Source organism: Stigmatopora nigra, chromosome 1, assembly GCF_051989575.1.
Source record: "Stigmatopora nigra isolate UIUO_SnigA chromosome 1, RoL_Snig_1.1, whole genome shotgun sequence".
NCBI lineage: Eukaryota > Metazoa > Chordata > Actinopteri > Syngnathiformes > Syngnathidae > Stigmatopora > Stigmatopora nigra.
This window is the reverse complement of record NC_135508.1, coordinates 10,567,814-10,580,531: the sequence shown is the minus strand read 5'-3', so window position 1 is coordinate 10,580,531 and position 12,718 is coordinate 10,567,814. Positions and strand designations below refer to the sequence as shown.

The window sequence follows — 12,718 nt, the reverse complement described above, 5'->3', positions numbered from 1 at the left end:
ACATTTTTTTTTAGCATCCTAAGAGACAGTTTAGGATGACCTTAAAACATCAGTCAAAAAGTCATGGGTTGTGTTCAATGTTAATCTCTCCTTTTGCTGAACTCCAGATTGGGCATGTTTGGAGTGCTCAAAGCTGCCGATTGTGGATTTCGTGGCTATGGCCTGAGCACAGACTGATAGGCCTGACCGTTTTATATGTAAAGCTGCCAGTCATAAGGAAGAGAGGCCTGCAGGGTTCTCCATACAGCTTCTTTGTGATTGCTAAACTGGGACGGGGAGGCAGTAAATAAGCTGCTTTGCATCCTGGGAGCTCAAGAGACCAGAAGCAGGGTTTGTTGGGTTCAACTTCTTCTTTATCTTTACAGTTTTTAGTATCGTTAAAAAAATAAGCATGAGAGAAATTCATTAGAGAAATATTCTCTTCCTCTTGTCCGAGATAACGTAGCTCAGAGTGATTAAATCTGCTGTTGTTATGCCGATCCTGATTTGTTCCAATAAGGTTCTTTAATGTGTGTTGAGACTTGGTGATTCAACTTTTAATTGGACCTTGCAGTCAAGACAATAACAGATCCAGACTTCCCCGTCGCCTATCAGCACAGCCAGCATGGAGGGCCTATAATTTGAGCCTTCAGGCATGTTATTATTGCGAATGAGGTGATAATCAACAAAGCAGCACAGCCTGTGGGCTAGTAATGATTAGGAATTTTGAGTTTGGATCATGGTGTTCCACATATGCTGATTCCGACCAAGCAATGAACATACCATTGGAAAGTAATTCTGAATGAAGCATCAAACCTCACTCAGTTCAACTTATACTGTAAGTAAATCCTCTAACTAGACACAAAACCCACTGCATGTCACTTGCATAAAAACACTAATAGATTGCACTGCAATTGTCAATTTGCGTTCCAATAAAAACTATAGTAAATCGGACGATGACAAAATAAAATGCTCTCAACTATTTCCATTCTTCCTGAAGCCCAAGTAGGAAGAATGGATCACTTACTTAAATAAGAACACATGGGAATTTATTAGTTAACAATAAGCTATTGAAGTCTTACATTCATCATTTACTCCTGGATGCCTGTTGAAACAGCAACTGTACTCCACTGTACTTTGGGCAAGTGTTGCATTTATTTTTGAGTGAAATGAGTGAAATGAACATCCATTGGAATTTGACTCTCCCCGTTTTTTTTTTTTTTTTAGCTTGTCAGCCTGCAGATGTCCTCTGCTGACTCATGTCTCCTTGCAAACCAGAGTGGCATAAACAGTACATCTCTCTTTTAAATGATTAAGAGAGTTTTCTGTTCCTGGGCATGTATCTTCAAGGACCGATGTGTAAGATTAAAAGCTTTAGATGTCATTAAAAAGTCATAATATTTCCACTCCATGTTTTATGTCCTCCATTCCACAGCAAAGAAAATCCCATTATCCACACAGCGATGAAATGTTCAAGAAGTCTTTGATGAGCCACAGTGACCTCTACTGGACTATATGGTAGGACCGAGAATTTTTTTTTGTATTTTGATGTGATCTTGTGATCCTTTTTGTCAATTAACTTGAATAGATTTTTTTTTAGTTCGAATGCCAATCAGGTTTAACGAGTCTTTTTTGTCTTACAAGCTCAATTTATGTTCATGTTATAGTTATGATTGTGTCTGAGGGAATTTATTCTCACTGCACTCATCCAATTTTGCTCCTTTGTTGCTGCACCGAAGATGCCAATCAGAAAGAAAAGAACCTGAAAAACAGTCAATAAAAAACAGCATTATGACAGTCTTTGAAAATTGCTGTAATATATTAAGACTTGAAAGTAAAAAACTTTAAAGCTGTTCACCCTATGGGACAAAAGGAATTGTATAATGTTTGAAAGCAAGACTTATTTCGGTTTTACTTGATTTAAGATGCTTTGGCATTCTTATAAACATGACTTTGATAATAAAGTGCATGATTTGTTTTCGATAAACATAAAAAAAACTCCTGCAAACATAAAATAACCATTTATTTTCATGATCTTTTTATTGCTGTCTTTTGACTTTTTAGGACCTCAATATAAAGTAATAGACAAAAAAATGCACTTCCCCAATTATTAATTGGAAGTACATTTTGGTAGCTCCTCTATTGGAATGACACGTATTATCCATTCATTCATTTTCCGAACCGCTTATCTTCATGAGTGTCATGGGGGGCTGGAACCTATCCCAGCCAACAGTAGGAATGGTACGTGCTGAATTGGTGTCAGCTAATTGCAGGACACATATTTAACATAAAAATAAAACACAAATTCTACCCACCACCTGCACCAGCACAACCATCACATTGACATGTTGAGTTAAGAGAAAATGTTCGGAAAAGACCTGAGTCGGAAATGCATTTTAACATGCCCATCATCATTAACGTGCTAATGCTGTTAATGGTCAAGTGCGAACTGGATTTCTTATCCAACACAACTACTTACAAGGCAGATATTAAAATGACAGCAAATTTAACCACCATTTACAATCGATCACTAGAGGAGTTGAAGCATCTATTCATCATTACGCTCGATATTGACAGTCACCATGAGGATAATTTTTGTACAAAAGATTCAATTAACCTTCATTGTCAAATAAAGTACCAAGTACTTGTAGGCACAGCCATCATTGGTTTTTGGCCAAGATGGAAGATCAAATGCTTTGTTCAAGGACAAGATCCACTTTGGTAGCAAAGCTCAATAAATGTTGTGCAGATGGATTGACAAACAAGTGGAAATGGAAAAACAATCGAACATAGATGTACAAAGTAAATATGGAAATTCAAAACATGAGAAAAGTGTGAAGAATGGCATGGAATTGCTAACCAATTAGACTTGATAAACAAAAACAACTTCGGGTAAATTACTCCAAAAAGTTATTGTTCTATTTCTGGAAAGTGGTTTGATATTAATGAATGAAAAGTTTCACACTAATGGATGACATATCGAGTTTTGTCAAGACATCCTTCCCCTGTGGTTCTTTTGTTTCATCCAAGTTGACCTTGGCGCTAATGAGCAGCTGGGAAATCAGAACAGCACAACAGAAGTCAAGGGATGAACGATGTATAGGTCATATGCTTAAAAAAAACCTGCTCCTTAGAGTGATTAAAATAAAAGCAGCAAATGACTCTATTAGAAACAATAATACCTAATCATTATCATCATAATTAGAAAGAAGCTACATTGACAACATTTTCATTGTTTTGTATGTTAGTTTGTGAGTTGTATGCTGGTTGTTTGTAAAGAATTTTTAAAGACTAAAAATGTTATTGCCGCTTTTTGCTCTGACTTAAGAGCACCAATTTGAGTTCTGAGTGCTATGGTTGTAACAAACAGTACTCTGCTCCACATGTAGCCATAGGTTTGATTACTTTGATATAGTATATATTGCCTCCAGCTGGCTTAAGTATAAATCATATTGCATCGAACTTTATATCATCATAAACAGGTTATGAAAAAAATGCATTTTGTTTTCATAATGCTAAAATTGTCTTGAAAATCAAATAATGAGGCAGCTGATGGAGAAAAACAATCGAACAGAGATTGTGACCCCAAGGCCCAGGGTTCGATTGGTGGGTCCTCACTGTGTGGAGTAAACAGAAGAAACAGGAAGGTCGTTTGGTGCAGATCTACCTTCCACAGGATGACTGAGGGAGGGTAAGTATAAAGACTGAGAGGTAAGTGATCCATCTTATTCTTGTTGGCATCGGTGAGGCAACTTGTAGTCGCCGGAAAATGGCGCTCAAGGCGGAGAGCTAACAAGTATGAATATGTCATAAATAAATGTCATAAATGTGTCTGGCCTGGGAAGACGAACTTGTGGAGAAGCACTATACAATTTCGTCATACGCTGCTGAGGGTATGATGACTACTAGGCTTTTTGTCAAGTCAATGATGACGACAATGCCTATGTCTGATTTTCATTTTTTTTCATTTTCATTTATGCATGCATGCTCTCCATGGGCTTGTGTGGGTTTTCTCCAGGTAGGCTGGTTGAACACTCTAAATTGCCCTTAGGTATGAGCTAAGCGTGAATGGTTTCCCGACTCCCTGTGCCTTGTGATCGGCTAGCCACTGATTCAAGGAGTCGGCCGTGCCTGGAGCTCATAGTTACCGGGGTTGGACTCCAGCACCCTCCTGACCCTTGTGAGGATAAGCGGTTCAGAAAATGAATGCATGTCATCAACAGTTTAGATGAGAAAACATCTTTTGGAGGTTTAAATGTGATTAGATTTCACAAATACTGTGTATATACACTGTCCGTAATACCAGTGTGAGCGCCACCTTGTGAGGGCGCAAAGCTTGAACCCCACTTCTGTCAACCCCACTTTGCTTGTAAGAGTCCACCATTCAGTTCAGTATTGTTGATCTCTTCACAAAACAGTTGCAGCTCTTTCACGTGAGATGTTTTGCCTCCAGGGCTGTCATCCTCTTTCACCAGCCATATGTCCACACGTTGCCAGTGTCACGTCGCCGTTAAGGTGCACTTGGATGCTGCATAAATGTCATAAGGTGCACTTGGATGGAGCATAAATGTCATTCCATCACCCATCTTGCGAGCAGCTGGACAATGCCAAACACCCTCTTCCTGTCTGCCCCCCTTTTGTATGCGACCACTCCACTCCCCTCCACCAGCACTTTGCCCAGTAATCTGCTTGAGTGAACTGACCATATAGTAGTGCATGACTTGATGTGACATGAAAGCAAAAGGACTTCTATTAAAGCCCCGTAATAAAGCCGCTGTCTAAGAGGGTGGAGGGATACGAGGGTGTGCTTGGGTCACAAGTATGGCGTAATTCAACAACAGCATCCTCGGGAGCCAATCGTCAGATGCTTCGAGCGAGGGAGGGAGAGAGAGAGTGAGAGAGAGAAGGGAGAGGGTGGCTTTTTCGCCGTACTATATCACCTTAAACGCCCCCTCTTCGTCTGCGGAGTTGTCTTTTGAAACGCAAAGGTGGTGGACTTTTCTCGCGGAGGGAGTCAAGCGCCACTTTAAAACCAGACTCGAACCTGTGTTTACCGGCGCCGCACTTTTGACAGGTCGCATAGCGTGCGCCCACCATGCATGCGTCAACCAAGCAGACTGCTTGATTTTTTCCCTCATTTCGTTTATTTATTTTGTTTGATTATTATTCGTTCTTGGACGAAGATCAAGCGAAGATGCAGCTAGAACGCGCCGCGTGGAATGTTTGTCTTTTCATACTTTGCACAACTCTGACTTCCACGATTACTGAGGTTGGAGGCTCACACCAAAGCGTCCCTCCGTCCGTGTGAGTAAATGCTTTCTTCCCAAGCTGATGTTTTGGACTGTTTTGCTCGTATCAAAAGTTTATTATCATTTTCTTTTAACGTGCAGAGTGAAGCTTTGGGCTTCAGCATTTGGTGGGGAGATGAAGTCCATCTCTGCAAAGTATTCAGGCTCACAGTTGCTGCAGAAGGTGAGTGAACTTCAGCTCCACTTAAGGCTGTTACTGCCATTGACGGGAATAGACGTCAAATGCATTGGAATTGTGATGGCTGCCATTTAATGCTCAGCCCTCAATGCCAATATGGAAATGGTTGAGGTAGTGCTTGGGAGGGAATGATCGCTGCCAACCCTTCCAGTAAAAATAGATTGGACGATTAACTAATTGGAGACATCCACAGGGGTATTTCATAGGTAAGGGGCGGCCAACTCCGGTCCTCGAGAGCCGGTCATCCGGTCTGTCTTCCATATCTCCTTCCACCAACACACCTGGATCAAATAATCCGGATCTAGCTTCTGGACAGTTTGCTGATGAGTTGATCATTTGATTCAGGTGTGGTAGATGAGGGCAATATGGAAAACAGACCGGATCGTAACTCTCGAGGACTGGAGTTAGTCACCCTAGTAAATTTAGGTATTTGCTGGGCACTTAGTTGCCTAATTTAGATCCATGAGTGTAATGAATGAGGAGCATTCACACCTTAGTTTAATTAAGTGCCGCTCTAAGACAATTCCAAAATACTGTACATTGGGATGGAGTTTTTTTTATTATTCTTAAAAAGGCATTGGTGTTGTGATGCATTATTGCTTTTGCAATGCAATTACTTTGCATTCAGCCTTGGTTCCCAGTTGTCATACTTTTTCTCAAATGCTTGGAGTCGTGTTATAATTTGAAGAAGTATTGGACAGCTAATTTTGGGCTACTTTCCTCATATGCAACAGCTATCTACTGAATGGATAAGCCTGTAACAGGCATGATTTATATGCATATTTAAGGCGTGTGTTGCTGCAGGATGTATTTAGAGTAAATTGGAATTTTTAATTTTTCACGTACTTTCATTTAATTGATTTAAAACAATTATACAATCTTAAGATCCGGTCTGTAGTTTCAGCTCAAGAAAAAAAGTTGTAGCATGCATTTAGCCACACCTCTACAATAGTTTCCCATGATGCATGTTTTAATGTCACCATTTGGATGCGGAGTGTGTGGCAAAATTCCCAGTTTAAATACTTACATGTTGCTCTTCATCTTCCTTTCCTCTGCTTTATTGCAAATTCTCCAAAAAATACATCTTACAAGAATGAAAACTGTTAACTAAACAGGACCAGTGGATAAAGGGTTGTATTTATTTTCCATTTAAACAGATTCATACCCAGCAAAAATTAGTCAGGGTCATTAGTTTAGATCAACTGTGATGCATTTTTTTGCGGTTCATGTGTGTGAACACGGCCACACACTGCATATTCACATGCAGAATCACACATATACACTGTATGCCTCTAGCGTGGATTTCAACAGTCACTGATAAGCTTGAGTCAGGGTGTTATCTTTTTGATGGAATAAAAAAACTTCCCAGTTCTCATCTTTTACCGTCTCCAAAGAGGAGATAACCCGCCTCATAGATTGACGGCCTCCTTATAAAATGCAAATGAAGGCCATAGGGTTAAGACTGCGGACCTTGTTGCAAAAAAACCAAACAATTTTTGCATCTTTTAACACCTACTGGTGACGAGTCACCCCGTTGCACAGACATAAACATAATCACCTTTCTTCTGAAAGGTGAGCATTGTCAAATTTTGCGTATTGTGCGAATTGCTTTCACCACCATGGAGCATGTGGAAACACGAAGAGAAGCACCTGATTTACAAAAATGTAGGTCTACTCGCAGTTCCTAATTTTTGCGGGTTTTGACCTTCTGTACGAAAGCAAATCAGTTTCTTTTTCCGTCAATGACTTTTGGTGCATCACGTCCATGACATACTTAAAGGGAATGTGAAGGTGACTGCTCATTGACTGCGAATTGAATTGGTGGTAGTCACACCACATCCACAACGCCCACTTTCAAAACTCCTGTCAACTGACTTTTAGTCGCAAAAATCTTTTGAGTGCAGTAATTTAGCTAAGGATCTTTGTCAATGTTTTTTGCTTGGCACAGTTTCTCATCAGTTTGATTTTAAACGTATTTTCAAAGTAAAGGATAAAAAAAACGGCTTCAGAATTGGGGAAAAATCAAGCCAATTTTTCCTCTCCAAAATCATCTGTGCATGTGTGGCAATAGGATGAATCCTTGCCCGAATCAATTGTTAATCCAATAGCAAATTCTACAACCTGAAAATAAGATGAATGTAGTTGTACTTATCGCTTCATAATTAAATGTTTGAGCCGATAAGATACACCTATTTAGAGCTTTTTTTTATGGGGTGGCACTTGAAAAAGTCCCACCAGCCCAAGCACGGCCAGGTCAGACGGAAAAAGATTTTTCTGCCCTACTGGTACATATTGGGCTTTCTCTGTGTGCGCAATCTTGTCCAATGAGGCAAAGCGGAAACGCCAGCCCGAAGCACCGGGCCACTGTCGGATCAAGTTGCGCTGTTTTAGCAAACCCACAAAATAAGGAAAACGGATATTATGAAAGACGGTTTATTTTATTGGGAAACAAATCCAAATCCACTATATATATGAATGTTATAGTTTTAATAAAAAAAAGGTTCTTATCATTGTTAAAATGTTATTTAAAAGGATTAGCAAGCATTACAATCTCTTCTCAAAGAGTCACCGAGCCAAGTTTAGAGGCAAAAACAGCTTGATTTTCACATTAAATCAAAACATTTTCCTGTTAAAAACCATTTGTGACATGCATGAGTCACATAAGACTCTTGCAAGTGCAATCTATCTAACATTGTCTTTTGGATTTAACTGAAATTAAATCTTTGCATCTCCTCTTGCACCATGTGTCCCAATTGGTTCTCTCCACACCATTTCCGGAACCCGGCATCTCTAATTTCAAGGTTATACTAACCAGGAAATAAGTGTATGCCTGTGGTCCTGTAAAAAGAAAAAAAATAAAGGAAAATGGATCAATAACCTCTTGAGACGGCACAGTGTCGCAGTCAAATTACAGTTTACACACTTCACATGGAACATCAGCCACTGATTGTCACAATGAGCTCTGTATTTTATTCTCCTCACTGCTATTCTGTTCAATTCTTTAATTTCATGTCTCGTTGACCGTGTATGTCGTCTCTAGTCTTGTGTGCATATATAGAATATATATATATATAGAATTTATGTGTGTGCAATGTTGACTGACATCCTCGAATCACAATTTTGGGAAATGTGAAGTCGAGATAATCGATGAAAGACTGTAACCCTAAATGGGAAAACATCTGTTTTGATTTAACTGGTGTATCATAATATATGATACAATTTTATGACAAATTATATTTGAAATTTTGCAGCCTATTTTTCCCACCAGGAAGCCACCAGTTGTATGGCATTGGTCACTCATATTCATAATAACACACTTCAGTTATTGGCTCTTTTATATATTAGCAAAAATGTACGTCACACACCATTATCAGTCCCTGATGTCACTGAGTTACGTGATCTCGTTGGCGTACCTGTCAGTAATGCCACTACAGAATGATAGCTGTCCCACATCTTGTAACACACATTGCAGAAGCTGAAATTCCTCACTGTTGACTCCCATCCTTCTCATTGTTTTCCCCAGGATTTTTCGCCTATGATTTGAAAGACTCTTTGCCCATTATACGTATATCTCTGGATGTGTGTGACTTGGCATTCCGACATAAAGCATACTGAAACCATGATTCTCACAATCATTTTTTTCACACATTCAAGGTAGCATTACAGAGCAAAAGGCAAGGGAACGATAAGAAGTAATGATGTGTGACAGCTACACTGCAATCCATTTTCCTGAATGGTGAAAAGAAAAAAATGTGTGTATGGATTGGCGTGCAAGTACGCTCTCTGATGCCAGCCTTCTTTGCCGCCGTTCAGATTTTTTTTTTCATCCGTTGATCTCTTCTAACAAAATGGCCAAAGACAGTCCTCTAGATGACAGTAATATGAGAAATTGAAACACTCCAGACTGTAAAAGTGCATGTTAGAAATGAAGGAAGACAAAAATTGTGTGCTTTCGCCAGCCGTGACTTAAAACAAAATAAAAAGACACCTTACCGGCAACCGGCACTGCCTATTAAGTCATATAATCCCATCCTAAATCGAAATATAATGTAAATGATCCAAAACTTTGCCTTTATAAACATGTTAACCGCTCGTTCAATAACAGTAAGTATGAAAATATAATGTCTTACACAAAAAGATATTTCGATGCTTGTTTATAATACAATATATTCCTTCAGTGACCCAACACTTCAGATGTTCAAGTGTGAACATTGATGACTAATTTCTCTTAGTTTCTGTGAAAGCAGCCTCAATTTATGCATGTGAGCGGAAAAATATATGCAAGACATCGCAGTATTATGCAGTGCTATTTATTTGTGTTTATTTATTTTTTACATTTTCGTCCTTTAGCCTAAGATGACTTAGCTGTAGGTGTGGGATGTGTGATGTTGGCAATCTGCTGCTAGCGTTGGTGACGTTCTAGTCTTACTCTGTATGAGGAGCTATATACATATTAGTGTTGACTGATGATGCAGTGACAAGAGGGTGTGCGTAGGGGTGTATACTAACGACTACTCCTCTTTCCCCTAAGCACCCAACACTCTGTTTGCTTCTCTTCTCCCCACTCACTTGTTCTTATCGACCGAAATGATCTTGCAAAATGTCCTGCTGCTAGCATGATGCTCTTTTGTATGTGAGGCAGAAAAACTAAAGGAATAAGGAGTCATGTCATGTCGAGTTAATTACAATGTCAGCAGGATGGAGTACAGCCTGGGCCTTAAACCTTTTATGTTCTATAGAAAGCTCACTTTAGCCAACACTGCCACCTACTCATAATGTAATAAGTGCTTTGTTTGTGAGAAAAGCATGTGAAAAGCATCTTGCATGAAACACACATCGTCTGCCATAGAGAGCTGACTTACCAGGGGAGCAAGGCCTTTGGCCACCCGATTAAAGTATTTAGATCACATGTGCTGACGCCACATTTGGAGGGCTTAGGAAAATCAAATGTCTTTTGATGCCTTTTTCTGCAGCCTGCCTCTTTGATTTAATGCCAGTCTCTCCCAACGCTGATGTGAAGTGTTTATTTTAGTGGCTAATTGGTGTTTACCAAGAGGTGGGGTTTTTCTTCTCATTCACATTTTAAGAAGCGTGCAATAATTTGTGTGATGCCTAATCTTGGTGTGAAAAGTATGAATCTACCGTCAGGTGCGCGGCTCTGTGTCAGCTGACCTGTGCATGCCAATGCGCAGCTGTGCAGATTATACATGCATTCATACATGACAAACACAGATGTACAGACATCCTGGTGTGCAGCTTTATGTGAAGGACTGTTGCTTGATGATTCTACGATTAATTATATCTAAATTTTAGGGTGGGTGTTTCCTGCAGGTAAATTATTGTGTATTTTATGCGTAATTTAAGCAAGAAATACAAATTAATACATTACAAATGGACATTTTTATTGAGTTAGTTGCGTTTTCGGTTAATTTGCCTGACTATGTATGTAAGTAGCGCTGTGAAAAGAATTTGTCAAAAGTGCTAGCACATACAGTCAAGTTGTTGGTGGTGGTGGGTTTAAAAAGACGGTATGTAAGTCGAAACTAAACTAGTCCAAATGCTTTTGTTCATTCAATTAATAATTCAAAGCATCAAAAAGGGAACAAAATGAGTTTAATATCTTAAAGCTTTATGAGAAAATACAAAACTTTTATTTGATGCCAGCCCCAATTGTGATTGTTCAGCATCGCCCAATTATTTAACTACCTTTCAAAACCTGTCTTCTTCCCCTGTCATTGCTTTGTTTTAATAATGGATGGGATGCAGGCACTAAATAATATGTGGAAGGGGATCTTAGGGTAAGACTGCGCAGGTGCAGAAGCCTCACATTACTGTAGTTGTGCTGGCCCAGCATAGTCCTGCACACTCACTGAGGTCACAATATGAGTGCCGAGTCAAACATACGTCATCATCCACATCGACACAAATGCTTTTATTCTGATTCGACACTGCATTGCACCTCTTTTACAAATCTCTCCTGAGCAGATAGAAGTCTAGATGAGTGTAGAAACTGCCCCTCCTGCTGAAGACCTTCACCTGCACTTCCTCATGTCTCGCACAAACAACACTTTTTTTAACCTTGTAGTGTAGGCAACAGCAACATGAGCTCACACAATCAAACACTTCGAAATGAATTCAACATTTATGCCATCCATGCTTTGCTTAGCTTTTTTCGGCTTAATAAAATGCAAACACACCCCTATTAAAATACATCTTTTATTTAGATTTTAAAAATAATTTTAAAATTCCTTTTTAAATAGATCAATAAAAAATATATATTTTGATTATACCCGTGCAATATAAAATGGCAGAAAAGAATCCGGCGTGTTTTTCCTTATAATTACGTCGAATATAATGCTGAAGAAGAATAGCTTGTGCGAGAATTTTAATTACAGGATAAAGTACCGACTGCTGATTGCTCTATATTAGAAAGAAAATAAATCAGTCTTTAATAAAACAACGTAACGTAACGTAATAAAGTGACTCGGTTATGAAAACGAGTATGCAGTTTTCTATTACCAAGTACTGCAACTGAGTTCAGAGTTAGACTCAAAGTTTACTGAAACTGCTTTGTGTAATAGACCCCAAAACTGAATGGGATTGGCTCCAGGTCACTGGCATGCCCAATGAGGGTAAGAACCATAGAAAATGAATAGATGACTGATTGAATGATAATTATTGCATCTTCATTGCCATCTGTATGACATTTTTTTCTGCAATTATGTTTTATTATAGAAATATTCTTACCATTATTCCCTTGCGCTGTTAAAAAAGTAATCTATTATTTGTCCTTGGGTGTGGAGTTCCCAACACCATCAGGAGTATGTGTGTTGATGAGAGTCATTACAATCACATTGAATGTGAGGGCATAACAGCTATTAGAAAGCACAAGTTTGGCTTCCGCTCTTATGGGCAATGGTGCGTAACTAGCAGACACCGTGCACGCTGGGAAACATTCTTTGCTTCTGCGAGAAGCCCTGCCTGCTACAAGGCCTTCTACGGAATACACGCGTGGTGCATGCTCATGTTAGTCTACAGCTGTTTTTCTTCCCTTTCACTCAATAAGCCCCGGGCAGTATTTAAATCTGTGGAAATACACCACGTGCACGTACACACACAAATGGGAGATCTGGGTGACTTTGCAGCTTAATGGATGTTGGTGTATATTTTTAAATGAAAAGAAAGAGCAACAAGGTTTTGGGCTGATGGAAGAAGCAGACTAGGCTGTTGTTTTTTCAGGTCTGCTGATTTT

The 12,718-nt window shown here is 39.3% G+C and overlaps 1 protein-coding gene and 1 long non-coding RNA gene across 5 annotated transcripts in view; both read left to right on the top strand.

The window, feature by feature from the left end:
- Positions 1-61: 61 nt before the first annotated feature.
- On the top strand, positions 62-2,908 carry LOC144201282 (uncharacterized). The gene is made up of 4 exons (XR_013327304.1): positions 62-817; positions 1,207-1,338; positions 1,415-1,497; positions 1,719-2,908. It is a non-coding gene; the product is annotated as an uncharacterized LOC144201282 (long non-coding RNA).
- A 1,873-nt stretch (positions 2,909-4,781) lies between these two features.
- cacna2d3a (calcium channel, voltage-dependent, alpha 2/delta subunit 3a) overlaps positions 4,782-12,718 on the top strand; it is a 64,931-nt gene continuing 56,994 nt past the window's right edge. For all 4 annotated transcript variants that reach the window (XR_013326110.1, XM_077715345.1, XM_077715337.1 and 1 more), the window contains exons 1-2: positions 4,782-5,283; positions 5,370-5,451. Coding sequence is in view for 3 of the 4 variants with exons in the window: in XM_077715345.1 (XP_077571471.1) it covers positions 5,174-5,283; positions 5,370-5,451 (192 nt within the window). In the remaining variant the exon portion in view is untranslated. The remainder of the gene's footprint in view (positions 5,284-5,369; positions 5,452-12,718) is intronic.